The sequence below is a fragment of the Anneissia japonica genome, unplaced genomic scaffold (assembly GCF_011630105.1).
Source record: "Anneissia japonica isolate Jap-2015-1 unplaced genomic scaffold, ASM1163010v1 scaffold287800_len1627635_cov199, whole genome shotgun sequence".
Classification (NCBI taxonomy): Eukaryota; Metazoa; Echinodermata; class Crinoidea; order Comatulida; family Comatulidae; genus Anneissia; species Anneissia japonica.
The window spans coordinates 446,597-464,973 of record NW_022731299.1 but is presented as its reverse complement, the minus strand read 5'-3'; the positions used below and the strand labels follow the sequence as shown (position 1 = coordinate 464,973).

General features: G+C 32.8%; 1 protein-coding gene across 1 annotated transcript in view; it reads left to right on the top strand.

The window, feature by feature from the left end:
• LOC117115300 (ribonuclease Oy-like) overlaps window positions 1-18,377 on the top strand; it is an 86,629-nt gene that overhangs the window by 27,583 nt on the left and 40,669 nt on the right. Inside the window, exon 3 of the mRNA XM_033259032.1 lies at window positions 2,195-2,247. Coding sequence (XP_033114923.1) covers window positions 2,195-2,247 — 53 coding nt within the window. The remainder of the gene's footprint in view (window positions 1-2,194; window positions 2,248-18,377) is intronic.

Here is an 18,377-nt window from a genome sequence, read left to right as displayed (position 1 = left end):
TAATAAAAGAGGGTTATCACATTGATCTCTGTTTAACCAAGTGTGTATTAAAAACAGGTGTTGTGTCGGCATACTGTAGAGTGCGAAAGTAATTGCATCTAATCGGATCAAACTTCCAACGAAAGCCTCATTGGCCCAGATGATTAAGGCATCTACTGTACATAGACAGCAGAAGGTCTCAGGTTCCATTCCTGGTTACAATACGATTTGATACGACTTTATTTTCCATCAAAATTCAATAAATACAATAAAAATACATCAATATAATAAATAAAAATGAAATATGGATGAGGGAGATACAACGAAAAGCAAACAGCCTGAAAAATGTTGCATCACCTTTACATAATAATAGTTAAGCAAATTTAAATACATGAACAAAGACAAACTTACACCCACCCAGGATGGAAACATAGAAGCATGAAGTCAAACAATTGGGAAAAATTCATAAAGAGAGATTTAAAAAGCATTGCATGGTATTGAATTTTATTTTCACAGTGAACTAGTACAAATACAAGTGAGTATAGACCTATATTGTACACATTAAGTTACAATCAAAATACCTTAACTGTATTATAAGAAATTATCTTTGTTTCTGGTATTGTAGTTATGGTTTTCACGGTGAGTAGTAAAAAAATGATTAAAAGTGAAGCTGTTAACATGTCGTGCTTGTATTTTTACATAAAAATAGCAACTTCACTTGTATACATGTCAAAGATATTCAAAGCATTATATTTAAGAAATAAAGGTTTAGTTGGACACAGATACAAACTGTGTCATATTGCTCTTAAGGCACGTTTTAGTAATAGAAACAATTTGTTTATATATACTTTACTGGCATTTCCCCATTGAAGCAAACCATAGTTAGAACCAATGAGCAGTACAGTTGATAGAGTGAAGCCTTTGGTAAAAATGTTTTGACTTTGCTAAGAACACCAATATTTCTAGATTATGATCTACAAACATTTTCAATAATGTGTTTTTTCCACGTCAAATTATCATCAATAGTTATTCCTAAAAAAGTAGCTTCATGGACTCTATTTAACTTTACACTCATCGAGATAAAAAAAAGCATTTGACACCGTCCATCATCCCACACTTCTTAAAAAGCTGAAACAACAGGGACTCGATAACGTGGAACTTAAATGGTTCACCTTTTATCTGACTGACCGAAAGCAAATCACATCTATTAATGGAGAAAATTCTTCCCCAGCTTCCATTCGGTGTGGGGTCCCGCAGGGATCAATTTTAGGACCTTTTCTTTTTATTATTTTTATTAATGACCTGCCCAATGTTATCTCTAAGTGTTCTGTCTTCATGTATGCTGATGACACTGCTATTTTTTATCCATCTGAATCCAGTAATGACATCAAAATTACTCTTCAAAATGAACTTAAAAATGTTTCTGAATGGCTGAATGAGAACAAACTCTTGTTAGATATTGACAAAACCAAATCGCTTTTGTTTGGGTCTAAGAAAAAATTACATGGTGCAGCAGATCTTGATATTAGGATTAGGGATGCTGCCATTCAAGCCGTTGACAGATTTAAATATCTTTGCATCAGGTTTGATCCATCACTTTCTTGGAATGTACATGTTGACAAACTTTGTTGTAAGGTGAGCAGTAGAATTTCTCTCCTGGGTAGATTATGTCGTTATATTGATAAAAACTATCTTAATTTACTTTATAAATCTCTCATATTACTTTTATTTGATTATTGTGATTCTGTTTGGGGAAATTGTGGAAAGGGTTTATTAGAAAAATAACAAAATAGAGCAGCATGTGTTATACTTATGGTTGATCACCGAACAAAGTTAGTTCAATTACATACTTCTCGTGGGTTGGTCATTTCTTAACGAAGCATTTGTTAACAAATGCTTGAGTGGCAGAGTCCCTTCTCTCCAAAACACTTTCACCTCAGTTGACAGTGTTCATAAATATTCTACCAGATCCAGTTCTGCAGGAAATTTAATTTTGCCTAAAGTCAGAACTGAATCTGGTAGAAGAAGTTTTACTTTTAGGGGTTCTCGAATTTGGAATAATGAGGTATCTTTTTGAAAATATTGTCTTGTTATTTAAGATGTTTAAGAAGATGGTGTATCACATTGATCTCTGTTTAACTGTGTTTATTTTAAATCATTTATAATTTGATGTGGTTTAAATTTGTTAATTTGTTTATTTCTTTTTTAATTTTAGGAACCTTGCAACATTCCAGCAGATGTCAAAAGTTGGACTATTCATGGTCTTTGGTTAGTATATTTTTTAAATTTTGGTATTGCAAGAATGTTCAGTGATAACTGGGCAATTCCATTGCAAAGTCATGACAATATATAAAAAATAATTGAATTAACAGAGATAAATTATCTGCAAATTTTTATTTTATTTATATTATTTAATAAAAGAGAAAAGTGGTATAGTTAATGAATACCAAAGTCATGAAACACAAAATTATTTTGTTGTACAGTAGACATGTGACATTTTATATTTTGATATGTGGATAAGACTATAAAAGAACAAATTTCAATTTTTTTCTAATTTTCTTGGGACTGAAGAAGCAATTGGTTGTAAATTTACAAAAAGTAATTAATGCTTAATACCCTATCCATAGAGAAAATAGAATATCCCTACCAGGCACTATTACAACATAACAACTCAACTGATAGTTAGTGTAGCAAACAATGTAATTCAATCGCTTATTTAAATAACTGAAGTAATTAAAACAATTCAACTGCTAGTTTAAACAATCAGTTGTTGATTCAAGTTTAATGTCCAAACAATGAAGACTCAAATGATAGTGATTAAATTATAAATCATCAGAAATTACTAACATAAAATTGCAAAGTTTTTAATAATAATGGTGTAATAGTTTTGTGTACGACTATTAATAAATGACTCTGAAACTATATTTCAAACTCGAACACAGCTTCTTTATTCCATGTTCAAACACTGAGTGCCTACTTTTCGACAATTACACTTTCTAAAATTACATTCCCCTTTTTATCATAATAGGATCTTTCCCCCCGACAAATGATGTTGCATTTGGTCTACATGACGTCGCACAATTCTATTTACCAACTCCACGTCTACATTTTGCTACCCAGCTTCTGACAAACTACCCCATGAAGCCAATGGTCCCCTCTGGCATAATTTTTAATTACAGTAATTTTTAATTTAAAAATAATTTTTTTTTTTTTTTTTTTTATTAATTTCAAATTCCCTCATCGGGACATGGCGGTCATGGTGTTGCTTTTGGCATGTCTGCCTTGTCATTTATGCTAGGGTGCATGCTCAATGGCGATTGTAGCAAATTAAGTCCTATTGTAAAGCTAGATAAAAGCAAGACCACCCAACATTGTTCACTCTGTTGCCCACCCACTTTAACAATGGTATATTCCAATTGGGTGGTTTATGTCCTGGGTGGTTTATGTCCTGGGTGGTTTATGTCCGTATCCCACTTAAATAATAATCTTGATAATTTTGTTAGTAGAGAACCTGCAGCCATCTTGACAAGACCCTGTTTAACCGTCTGGACGGCTCTCTTGTCCAAACCATTGTATGATGGTTTGAACGGGACGCTACTGCTTAATCCCGTTACGCATTGCGAATTCTTTAAATAGTTCGCTAGTAAAGGTTGGCCCATTTTCACTAAAATTTTGGGAATACCATGGGTGGCAAATACCCTTCTTAGTGCTTCAATAGTAATTTCAGCTGTTATGGAATTTGATTATAATTCTTGGGTGACAATCATGTAATTCATTAATTATGAGTGGGCACAATATAAGAACCCCACAAAATACAATCATCCTGTACACTCAATTCATCTTTATGTCTTAAGTAATGCTTAAATAATTCTTGAAAGTCATGATTGATTTGAGAGTCCCATTTACCATACAATATGCAATTTCTGACATGTGCCAGTATAGGCTTTTTATCGGTCCACTTTCTAATTCTATTAGACGTTACTGGGGATGAAGCATTGTTGGTGTGCTCCATTAACATCACTACATCACCTGGTATAGGAATTAACCCTTGGGTAGTAGAAAGGTAATCTACTAAAGCTATCTGTTACCTCATTGTGAATATCTGGACGATACAGCATAGTATAATCATAAGCTGAATGATTGAGAGCCCATCTCTGTATCCTTGCTGAAGCCAGGGTTGGGATACCCTTAGTCTCATTAAATAAAGATTGAAGTGGCTTATGATGTTCTGAAGATAACTTAAAATGCAATCCATACAAATATTGTTGGAATTTCTTATCACTAAATACACATGTTGCAAGACACTCTTTCTCAATCAAACTGCTGCATAATTTCTCTCTGCAGAAGACAACGTGCATGACGCATATGCAATAGGTTCGGCTGTGTGCTAACACAGCCGAAATACCATAGGCTGACGAGTAAAATAGCTTTAGAAGGATCGTAATGCACTAATACAGTACTTTAAGCCAGGTTTCCAGTCGACGTAGAAGGCAGATTTACTTACGATTACGTCGTTTTATCGTAAGAAAATGCGATTTGACAGGAAACCGATTTTGACTGGTACGTTGCGAAATCGACGTAACGTAAACTAAAATCGTTGCAAAACAGTTTTGGACAGGAAACGATACATCGATTTTCCACTATTTGACAGGAAACCGCAATTTAGTGACTTTTTGTTGAATGACCCCTCATACGTTGCATTGCAAACGATTCTTATGAAAAGTTGACTCCAAGTCAACTTTCATAAGAAACGTAAACGGAAATGCATGCTGTCTGTACTTGCCTATACAACAACATTGTCGAGGAACTAGAACTCTCATTGACTTACATATTGATAATAAAATGGTTAAAAAGAAGCATATCCTCCATTTTTTTTATGATAGGCATTTAAAATCTGACAAATTTTGTTAGCCTATACACAGTGGCGGCTCTAGGATATAATTTATGAGGGGGGATAAGGTGTCCGACTGGGGTGTAACTATAGCACGCAGCGTTATCTGAGGGCTGAAGGGTGGAGCCGGGGTTGGGTATGGGAGGGGGTTCCCCCTACTCCCAAAACAAGTTTTTTTTTTTAAATTGGGACTTCTGGATGACTTGAAATGGCTGGGATGGGAAAAGTAGGCCTATTTTTTTTTTTTTTTTGTCCGACTGCCCGACAAGCTTTGGGCGATGGGTGGGGGGCTTGAGAAGACTGATGGGGGAATTACCAGACTGATAGCCGCCACTGCCTATACAGCTGTAAATTATCACTGGAGTATTTTGATTGACTGCATGTAAATGGACCAGAAATTTTTTTCGTGTGGGGGGAGAGTGGTGGTCAAGAATGAGGATTGCAATTAGATTTAATTAATTACATTTATTATACAAAAAAACTTATATAATATAAAAATAATATATAAAACACATAATATAAATAAATAAATAAATAAAATATATAGGCCTATTGCCAGTTGGAATATTTTCTGCTAATTTCAATAAACAATTGTTTTCCTTCTTAATTTTAATTCCTGTTTATATTAAACAACCCAAATTTTATAATTTCAACATTTAAATCATGTTTTCTGTATAACTGTATATCAAATCAAATCAAATCAACATTTATTTCTTTCACAATATAACAATAAAAAATATATAATTATTAACAAATGTCTAAGGTATTATATGTATATACACTATATTTAGTAAATATAATTTAAATTGAAAGAAGCATGTGCCCTGTAATTAAAATTAATTGGAAACGAATTCCAATTAAAACTTGTGATGGGCTAGCCAGATAATATATTGTAGTGTAATAAAGTAAATATATAATTAAGAAGAACTAAAAAGACATATAAACTTAGAGGATGCACAATTAATTGATGTAAAAAATAAATACTAAGTATTACATTAATTATAATTTGAAAGAAGGTATTTTTTTAATTTGTATGAGAAAAGTTTACTTGTGGGGAACAGTGTTATACTGTTAGGAAGATTTTTAAATAATATTAGTACCGCTGTAACGGATATTGTGTTGCATTTGAGTGAGTTTTGGTTGAGGTAAATGAAGTTCATGTGAAGCCCTAGTATTGTAAGAATGTATACAGAGCTAGGTTTAAAATTATCTGGAGATAAGATTTTTCTGTCAGTTCAAAACATAATATTAGATAGGTTAAATGAAATAAACAAAGTAAAATATAGGCCTAATTGATATTTTAGGAACGAAACAATAAAATCGATAACGAGAAATTTAGTAAATCAAGATTTGTAGGCCCTTATACTGTACTACAGGACTAGACTATTGTTTAAATCGAACGGTGAAAATTGTCCTCGCCAGGTTATTCTAATGAGGAAACCAGACAGGAAGTGAGAAATGTTAACATTTCGCAGTCGCAAAGAAAAATTCAACTTGACATAACTCACATGTGACAACGTTAGGAAAGGCTTTGCCGTTCGAGCTTGAAAAGTTCAACTTGTCTTAAGAATCATTACCGGCTTGATTAAGACGCAGTTGTTTTTTTCCAACTTGAGATCCAGCCATTGTTTCCCATAGCATTGTTGTTTTCCAGTATTTTGCCTTTTAATCTATAAGCTGTCTCTTATACACATCTAGATGTGTATAAGTATATACGTATATATAGGCCTATAGTATATTTAATATGTCTATAACTCATTAAATTTTTTTTAATTATTATGTCATTATTGCTGTCATCATATCGTTATTATAATTAGTTATATTATACCTTTTTATATTTTTATTACAGTAGAATCCCTCCCCGATTTTAAGACCGTGACTAAACTTGATGAAAATCCCTTATTTGAGCGCGCATATCTTCACACCAAGTTTTCCGCTTTGATAATTTGACATCAAGCTTTCCAGCTCTGCGTCGTAATAAAAGTTCCGATGTGTGCGTCTACGTATAAATCTAGATCAGCGGCTATTTAGTTCACATGAGTTGGCGTAATTTGTGGGGATTCCCCGTGAAGCACGTTCAGATAACTTTACATTTCGTCAACTATTCTCATCACTGAGCTCCTGAAGTGAAATTCATGACAAGAAAATACAAGAAGGAATACCTTCTTCTTCATCATCATCATCATCTTCTTCCTTCAGAAGGAATGGGGGTTTGTAGCAAGCGGAAAATTGAATACGCCAATTTAAGAGTAGCTCTCTCACCAATACGAGGAAGGATGGATGAACATATTGCAAAACAACAAAGCCATCCATCTCACTAAATATTTATTTCATCGGTGCAGTAAAACAATTCATGTTGATGGTGTTTACAGTTAGCTTCCTGATTATATTTTCAATAAACAGTCAAGTTCAATCTGTATTTGTATTGATATAAACATGTACGGTATCGATTTCCTTTAGAAAAAACAAACGGAAATCGATAGAATTCAGTGATCTACTAATTTGAAATCCCAACCCTGAAACCTAGACTCTGAAATACCGGGATGGTGTCTGGCGGGGGTATTTTCACCATTATAGTTATTATTATTAACTCCTTGGTATCGCCCTCCAGATTCTAAAGGGGAGCTCTTTGATATTTTTGAAAAACTTCTTGAAAATAATGACTTTAATGAAAAAGAAACCATACTCATTGGTGATTTAAACTGTGACTTACTTACCAATGACCCATCTTGCTACACAAAAAAATTAACTGAAATCAATAAAAATAATTTTTTTACCCAATTAATTAAAGAGCCAACAAGAATTGTGCAAGAAAGCAAGACTCTAATAGATAATTTTTACACATCAGATCCAGACAAAATATCAAAATCAGGCGTCTTGCATACTGGAATTAGTGACCACTCTGCAATATTTGCAGTTTTAGGTAAGGAAAAAAAAAATGAAAGTACACATAAATATATTAAAATAAGAAGCTATAAACATTTTAATGAAGTTTCTTTTCAGTTTGATATGGAAAATATTAACTGGGCTAATATAACAAAATACTCAAATGTTGATGATGCACTAATTTTTTTTGAGGAACAATTTTTAAATATAGCCAATAGACATGCTCCTATAAAGCAAAAACGTGTAAGACCTAAAACCAGCCCGTGGATCACTGATGATTTAGTAATATTAATGAGAGCGTGATGCTATTAAGAGAAAAGCTAACAGAGAAAATACTCCAAATTTATGGAATGATTTCAAGAAATTAAGAAATAAAGTAAATCATAATATAAAGAAATGTAAGAAAGAAATATTGTCCCATCTAATAATAAAAACTAAAGATTCCAAGAACATCTGGAATAATATAAGGCATATTGTCCCATCTAATAATAAAAACAATCAAGTACTAAAGCTTAACACAAATGATGGTCTGCAATCTGATCCAAAACTCATTGCAAACACAATGAATAACTACGTTGCAAATATAGGACGGAATTTAGCAAAGGAATTTCAAAATCTTGATGATGATAAAATTGAAAATTATACTAACATTTTTAATCAAAACAATAAATTAAATTTTAAGGAAGTTGAATGCCAGTACATTTATGAGCAAATAAATAAACTTTCCTTTAAAAAAGCCACAGCTGAGGATGAAATCCCTGCTAAATTAATAAAACTTGCAATTAATTCAATTACAGCTCCTATAACATACCTAATAAATATGTCATTAAAAATTGGAACTTTCCCTATAGACCGTGGGTTGAGGTTCCAAAATCGGCTTAGTTTACGAATTCTGTGACCCACCGATCCGCGCTACTTGGCATTCGCACAAAAATGTCAATACTATTTTATTGAAACATAATATAGTTGTCGGCAATCGTAAATTTGGGGAAACTGTAACCAAAAATGAGAATTTATCTTCGAAAAAATAATGTCGTTCACGAAAGCAGTACCCAATCACAGCACACTTACCATACCTGTTAAGCATTGATGAGACGCTATTAGCCAATCACAAACGTTCTTGTAAACTCGGTAACTAATGTAAACAATGTCACGAGGAAAGTGACAATGTGTAGAGATTTGGACGTAGGTTCTCTGGTTTTAGTGGAATTCAATATGATATAAGTATACCAGCCTTTAAATAAATACATTGGTAATAGTTGTAAGATTTTAGAGGTAGTAAATTGCATTTCCTGTCTTCTGTCAACTGTCATACTGTAGTTTTTTAAGCCAAAGTCGACCGTGCTGTACTGAATGTGTATTGTATTACTTATCTAGGCCTACATATGCATAGTAGGAAGGGCAAGAAGTAATGTTCATCGACTTTGAATGAGATAGGAAATTCCTTAAATATATAATACATTTTGATTCTATTTGGAATCGCTTTTTTTTTTTTTTTTTTCTATAATTAAAAAAATGTACATTTTAAAAGAAAACTGAGGCTGAATTACTTTAAAAAATAAAAACACATTGAGGCTGATGTAAAATTTCAAATGTTTTTATTTGCATGCAATGTAAGTAAATAAATAACATTAATCAGTATTTCTTGCCATGCCTGTTGATTTTTGTTTAACTGCTTGAAGACCTTGGTAATATGGACTGAATTAATGAATAAAAGTAAAGCAATTGATGATTCCAATAAGGTGAAACAAATAAATTTTTAATATACCTCAGTTCAGCCAGTTGCATCCCATCAGCACTTTCATTATCTCTCTGATCACTCACTGGGTATATACATTTAACACACAACAGTAAACACAAGGTTGAAAGAAGTTTATGACAAAAATCTGAACTTTTATATGAATATTATTGAAACACTGTAGCACATCATATACCTACACAGAACTGCTTTAAACATAGCTGAATATAGATAGTTGTATAAAGCGCTATATAGAAACCTACATATTATTACTAATTATTATTAATATTATTATTATTATTATTATTATTATTATTATTATTATTATTATTTAGTTTTATTCCTGTCCATTTATCAGCAAGTACTGTTCTGTTATTTTCTTCTTTTCATATTGCATTGTAAAGTACAATACAATGCAATTCAAAAAGTCAATGCAAATTTTTATAAAGAAAATAAATGTGTTGTTGATAAATGTTTATACAAGGAAAAACCTCAATAATATCTGGTATTATATATTTCTCAACACAGTGTATGGTATGATGTCATATCAAATAGATAACAACATTCATACAAACAGTATACAGTTCCAATCTGATAGCACTACAGTACTTTCAATTGATTCATGTTTCTATCCATGGCCTATAATATGGCCTGAATTGCCACCAGATCCTTATCCCTCATGTAGTGACAAGGCTTCATCCTGATTTGCAGTAGCAGCCTCAAGTAATTCCACCAATCAATGTTTCACATCTTACTAATTTCTCAATGGTGTTTGCTCTATTAAAAGTACTTAATATATTATTGTCTTTTTACAAAAAAAATACATGGGAGAACATGACTTCGACCAGGAAGCACTTCCTTAATTTTTGACTTCAGCTTTCAGGTGATGCAGAATGAGCATTTGCTTTGGCTGTAGTTCATCAACTTTTCATCAACCATTCACTTGATGGTCTGTGAAAATTAATTAGACAAAGTAATTCAAAGAGCTTATCAATGCTACTGTGATGGTTTTAATGAACAAATATGTATTTAAATTGTTTCTTTTTAATCAAATGTTGTTTTCCAAAAAAAAAAAATAAATTAAATTTTAAGGAAGTTGAATGCCAGTACATTTATGAGCAAATAAATAAACTTTCCTTTAAAAAAGCCACAGGTGAGGATGAAATCTCTGCTAAATTAATAAAACTTGCAATTAATTCAATTACAGCTCCTATAACATACCTAATAAATATGTCATTAAAAAGTGGAACTTTCCCTAACCTGTGGAAAAACGCAAGGATATGTCCAATTTTTAAAAATGGTGATCGCAAAGAATCATGCGATTATTGTCCCGTGTCTATTTTGCCCATTTTATCTAAACTTCTTGAACGCGCTGTTTTTGATCAGATATATCCTTTCATTGACCCTCTAATTTATGAACAGCAATCAGGATTCCGACCAAATTTCTCAACTACTGCTGCTCTGTTAAACATTACTGAAGACTGGATTGATGCGATTGATAAAGGTAATCTTATAGGATTAGTAATGTTAGATCTTAAAAAAGCTTTTGACACTGTTGACCATGATCGTTTAATTAATAAGCTAAACAACTTTAATCTTAATCCACATGTAATATAATGGTTGAACAATTATCTGCAAAACCGAACACATGTAACTAAAATAAACGAAGTGACTTCTGAACGCTGCCGTAGCAATCGCAGGATACCACAAGGTTAAATTCTTTGACCATTAATATTTATACTTTACATAAACGACCTCCCAAACTGTGTTTCTAATTTAATACAAGTATTTATGCAGATGATACAGTAATCCATTGTGTTGCCAAAAATGTTAATGATATAGCAAATAAATTTAATTCTGATCTAATAAATGTTAAAAACCGGCTAATAAAAAATAAACTATCTTTAAATGTCAACAAAACTGAATATATGATTATAGGTACTCATCAAAAATTAGCAAAAATAAATTACTCAAATCTAAATATAAACATCAATGGTATAAACATAAAGAGTGTTGATCACTGTAAACACCTTGAGGTAATCATAGATAAAAATCTAACTTGGAATAAACAAATTGATAATGTAATAAACAAAGTTCTTCCTGGATTATACTACCTTAGGAAAAGTAATTATATCTTGCCCCCAAACATAGAGTCAATGCTGTACAAGTCAATAATTGCACCACATTTTAATTATTGCAATGTTGTGTGGGGACGATGCAATCAAACTTTACAAAATAAAATTCAAATATTACAAAATATGGCTGCTAAAATTATTAAAAAGGTCGCAAGATATGATTCAAGTTCAGAAGCACTCACTAACTTAAACTGGAATAAACACCAAACTGTATCAAGATGAAGCTATAACCATGTTTAAAATAATGAATTCTCAAATGCCAACTTATTTAAAGAACTAATTTCAAGAGCGCAATACAACATACATGACCAGGTCGCGATTTTTTTTTCCGTACGAAACATTTACATGAAACTCCACTCGGGCCGTCTCGGCTGAATCGACCCGAAAATCTCATTGCAGAATTCAGGAGGTCAAAAGGTCATCAACAGATAAACGTCTGCAGAACAACTACAGAACAACTTCTGAGAGAACGTCGCTGTCTAATTTTTAAAAATACATTGATGTTACCATGTTTATACCAATGGGTCGTTTAAAATGACATATAAATATTTGATTAAGCTGCACAAGTAATGAAAAGTGTTATTTTAACTTGAGTTACATACTATGACAATTTTAATTTTTTAGTTAGGCCTGGGTTTTGCATATTACCTAGGCCTACAATTAGGCCTTCTAAGAACGCTTTCTGGGAAAAGCACAAACTTGAGTAAGGAAAAGCGCGTTTTTCTTCAACACTGATCAAACGAAACAGAATGACACTTATTTTCAAATTAAGAGAAGAGCTGAGAATAGGCAGCTCCGAAATACTGGATGTTATAATACCTGTCAAAATGGCAAAACACCAAATGAATGTAAAAATGAGATAGTTATTAATATCAGGCATAGTAATCGGCAGGTTCTTGATTACAAGGCTACACCAAGTTAATTACATGTAATGCCGAAATGATAATAATAATAATAATAATAATAATAATAATAATAATAATAATTATTATTATTATTATTATTATTATTATTATTATTATTATTATTATTATTATTATTATTATTATTATTACCTGTACGTTAAGGGGAACTTAGACAAAGGGAAAATAACACAAAAGATATTCCCCTTGAGCTAGTTATTATTTATAGGCCTAGTAAATAGTATCTGTATGTTCTTCATTTCAAGCCTTAGGCCAAGGTAATTAATGCTGAAATTTAATGATGATTATTATTATTATTATTAATTATTATTATTACCTGTACCTTAAGGGGAACTTAGACAATGGAGGAATTAGAGAACAATTAAAAAAACGACATTAAGGGGAAATAACACAAAAGATATTCCCCTTGGACGATTATTATTTATAGGCCTAGTAAATAGTACAGTGTATGTAGTAGGTTCTTCATTACAAGGCTTAGGCCAAAGGTAATTAATGCTGAAATTATTATTATTATTATTATTATTATTATTATTTTTTTTTTAACATTAATTACATTACAATGATAGTTTGGACAAGTTCAATAACGCCGGATTGGTATAGTATTTATTTAATAATATTTCTCTTGTGCGCTCTATTTTTCATTTCATGCTTCAATTTTGTCCCATTTTTTCCCCTAAAATTTCAGTCCATGTCAGTATGTGAAGCATGACTGTTGTGTCAGCCTATGACCCTAGGCCTAGTTTAAGGAGGGGCCTAGGTAAGACCTCAGCCTGTAGTTATAGGCCTATAGTTTTATCCTCTTTCTCTCTAGTCTTTGGTATAACTGTACCTATCTACACTTTATAACAGGAGGTACTAGCTGTTGTTGTTGTAGATAATATACTAACATTTAATAACATCCAAGAAGCTGGTCACAGTTGGTTACACAGTGACGTACATCACATAAGTCAGTGAAATTTCATAGGCCTACCGTAGGTAAACATAGAAAAAGCAATAATAGTAAAACTCGAGCGTCACGACATTGCGAAGTGTCTGCTCTTGTTCCTCGTATCGTACTCACTCGAGTCAATCCGAGATGGCCCGAGTGAAGTTTCATGCAAATGTTTCGTACGGAAAAAAAAATCGCGACCAGGTCTAAGGACATACTTAAGTTTTTCCTATCAGGGAGCCATTGTCTGGAATAACCTAAACCTCAATATGAGAATGGCCTCAAATGTTCAAACTTTTAAAAAACTATTAACAAATAATTGAAAGTTACTTGCATAAGATAACACAGTAATTGTTTTATTTTGGTTTCTTTTACTTCTTTATTTCTGTTTGTCTTTTGTAATTTAAATTTTGTTATTATGTACTTCAGAAACGGCCTTGTGAAAAACACATTTAATTTGTGATCAAGTTTTCCGTTTTCAAATAAAGTCATTATTATTATTATTATTATTATTATTATTATTTAAGTGCAAATAAATCTGAAATCCCAAAATCCCAACCCCGAAACCAGACTTAGAAATACTGGAATATTGTCTGGTGGGGGAATTTTGCCTATTATCAAGTTTTGATCAGTAGATAATTATTTAAAAAATACAAATTAATATGTATTATTATTCTTTCAAAATGACGTTTATCTTGTAAATTAGTAATAAGTATTAAGTAAGTAATAATAAAAATGTCAATTTTGTATAGCGCAGCATGTTGAAGGTTAACAGCTTTTACAAGTTTAAAGGTCTGTTTCGTTATTCTTGGTTTGATCGTATCACATTCCATTCGTCCATATCATTCTCCGCCCACCAATCCATCTTGCTTTTATAATTGACATAGTATTCTTTCTCTGGTTAGATGAGAAAGTAGGCTTTATAAAATACCATTTTTGATCACGCCACAACCTCAACCACGTGGTCATCTCACTTAAAAGAATCACTATGTTGGAATACTTAAACATTGTACACATAGGCGTAGATCCCTGCGGGATGCAGGGATATATCCCCCAATATTTGACAAGGTGGGGATGGTTCATTGTATCATCCCCCCAATATTTTGACTATGTATGGGATAAAATGGAGCTTTACACACTTCAAAAAACTGTCACAGAAATAATTTGCACTGTCTTGTGCGCTTACAAAGATGAAATTTAGCATAATGTATTAATGTTGATAACAAAATTATTTTATTTGGTACCAATCTAAGCTCTTCTTTACTTAGATATTAGATGTGCTTGCAAAGAGAGCCACATTTCACACTGAAGGGTGTGTACGACATCAGTTAAATGTTATGTCAATTCCAAGAATGTTTAAGGTTATATTGGTTGATGAGGAGTTTATTGATTAGGCCTATAATAGCAAATTGCATCAATTTATTTTGCAAAAACAAGGTTTCCAGCTTCAGAGAGGGGCACATCCCCTGTCCGCACAAGGGCACACATTGACACTAACATCAGGCGCGTAACAGGGGTCTTGGGTCAGAGTGAGTATTTATTTTCCCGGTTAGTAATTTACCATACCCACCCCACTGCCCATATAGAAAACAATATGACATAGGGCTTATCTTATTCATAATATAGGCCATACATGTGTGTTTGAAACTAAATATAAGCATTTTCATCATGGTTTTATTTATTACAAACATATTCTTTCACCATTAATACACATTGAGGCCCTTCTTTTAGGTTAAAACGATCTATCTTAAATTTGTCTTTCTTGAATTTGGGATTATTATGTGTTTTTGATTACGGTAACTTAAAATGATAAACCTAAAAAAGCCCTAAAAAATGCGCGCAAAATATTTTTGTGTTTTTAATTCTAATTTCGTCGGAAATGTGCAATTTATAGAGGAAATTGGCCTACCGTAACAAGAAATGTGCTCAAAGAATTTGAGAATTTTAGGCACTTTCAGAGGATGCATTTGTCAAGGGGTGGGGAAAGATTTTCCAAAGATGGATATTCTCCCCTTGTCCCCCGGTTTTTTAAATTCTAATTTTGTAGAAATTGATCAAAACTCCCTAAAAAGTGCAATTTTTAGAGGAAATTGGCCTATATGTGAACAAGAAATGCCCGCAAAGCACGCAAAATTTGAGGTTTTTAGGCACTTTCAGGGGATGAAAAGGGCATTTATAAAGGGGTGGGAAAGATTTTTCAAAGATAGATATTTTCCCCTTGTCCCCCAGGGGTTATGCCATCGGGCAGCATAGATCAAAGGAGTTATGACAGTTTTTGAAGTGGAGAAGGGGTTTACAGGGTGTTGTGAGTCTGGTCATTATGATATCTTCCTTTTTATTCTTGTCTTTATTTTTCTCTTCTCTTTTTCTTTTTCTTTCCTTTTATTCTTGTCTTTATTTTTCTCTTCTCTTTTTCTTTCCTTTTCTTTTCCTCTTTCTCTTTCCCTCCCTCTCCTCTCTTTCTTTTCTCTTATTACCCAGCCCGGTACGACAGCTTAGTCTGCCCGGTAAAAACCATCAGGGGATGGTCAGTTTCCCCCCCCCCCCGTGCCTGTTACGACACTGACACGCCGATCATCCTCCCAATAAAAAATACTTTTCTACGCCACTGATTGTACATGCATAATCACCCAATGAAAAGAGCGAACGACAGAATATTCTATTAATAATTAATTACAATTTAATTATTATTATTATTATTATATCAGTATCAAAATAGTCATTTTATTATTTCTCTCTATATAGTGAGAGCCCTTCTTTTAATAACTACAATTTTCTACCTAGAGCCTATACAGTACGCACAAATTCCAAAATCAGAGGTTTGAATAAAAATTTTAAAACTCCTACTTTGGAGGTTTGAATAAAAATTTGAAAACTCCTATTTTGGAGGTTTGGCGTATAATACGCAGAAACTCAAAATCTGAGGTTTGAATAAAAGTTTGAAAACTTCGATTTCTGAGTTTTCGCGTATAGTACGCAGAAACTCAGAAATCAGAGGTTTGAATAAAAGTTTGAAAACTCCGATTTTGGAGGTACGCAGAACCTCCGAAATCGGAGGTTTGATTAAAAGTTTGAAAACTCTGATTTTGGAGGTTTGAATAAAAAATTGAAAACTCCTATTTTGGAGGTTTGGCGTATAATACGCAGAAACTCAAAATCGGAGGTTTTGAATAAAAGTTTGAAAACTTCGATTTTGGAGTTTTCGCGTATAGTACGCAGAAACTCAGAAATCGGAGGTTTGAATAAAAGTTTGAAAACTCCGATTTTGGAGGTACGCAGAACCTCTGAAATCGGAGGTTTAATTAATAGTTTGAAAACTCCGATTTTGGAGTTTTCGTGTATAGTACGCAGAAACTCCAAAATCGGAGGTTTGAATAAATGTTTGAAAACTCCGATTTTGGAAGTTTGGCATATAGTATGCAGAACCTCCGAAATCGGAGGTTTAAATAAAAATTTGGAAACTCCGATTTTAGAGGTTTTTGCGTACTAAACGCAGAAACTCCAAAATCGGAGGTTTGTTTGAAAGTTTGAAAACTCTGATTTTGGAGGTTTGGCGTATCGTACACAGAACCTCCGAAATCGGAGGTTGATTAAAAGTGTGAAAACTCCGATTTTCGAGGTTTGGCGTACCTACAGTACGAAAAACCTCAAAAGTCGGAGGTTTGAATAAAACTTTGAAAACTCCAATTTCTGGTTTTGCGTATAGTGCGCAAAACCTCCAAAATCGGAGGGTTGATTAAAAATGTTGCTCTCTCTATATAGAGAATATATAGAGAGATATAGAGAAATTTTTCTCTCTCTATGTACAGAGAGCTTGTTCAATTAATAGTAAGTACAAACTCAAAAATCGGAGGTTTGAATAAAAGTTTGAAAACTTCAATTTCAGAGGTTTGGCGTATAGTGCGCTAAACCTCCAAAATTGGAGGGTTGATTAAAAATGTTGCTCTCTCTATATAGAGAGAGCTTGTTTAATTAATAGTACACAGAAACTCCGAAAGTGGAGGTTTGAATAACAGTTTGAAAACTCCGATTTCGGAGGTTTGGCGTATAGTACGCAGAATCTCCGAAATCAGAGTTTTGTCGCCAGGCGCAGACACTCCAAAGATGGAGTAACTACATACATGATTCAATTCATTCAAGTGAACTTATTGCTTCATCATCAGTATTAACATCAGACGCATAGGGAGTGGAAGGATGGCTGGGATCTGCTGAGGGACCCACTGGGTTCATCCAAAGTTTCACAGCATATTTACTTAACTCTTTCCCACAATATTCCCTTACTCACCAATCCTTCCACATCAAACACATTTCTTCTACACCTTTCAACCAAATGTCACGACATTGACTGGACATAAGACACAGAAACAAAATATATATAAAATCAACTGGTTTTAATTAAATTAAAGTTCGTTTTGCATATCCAATGACAAAATGTTGTGCTACCTCCCAGAATCTTTATCACTGTAATAGTGCATTCGAAGTACAGATCATCTACTAAGTCTTGCTAACTGCTAGGGCTTTTCCCACTCAGTCTGCAATATCACTTTAGTATATTTGGTACGTAAGTCTTGAGTATAGGCTACTTGGCTCTACCTCCTCCGACCATCTATAAATGAATACAACATTTATATAGAATGGTATGCTAATGGTATTCCTTTTCTATCAAAATACGCTTTAACATATTATACATAGCATATATCCTATACATAGCATATATCTATATATGTATATACATATTGAAGGTAAGTATTCCCATAACATATCAAAATACATGCACTATTAGTACTACTACCCTATATATGCCAATAGGTAGATATTGTGATTTATCAACTATTAACAGTACTCACGGTCAATTCTTTACTTCATTTCTTGATTCAAAAGTACTGTGAAGCTCTCT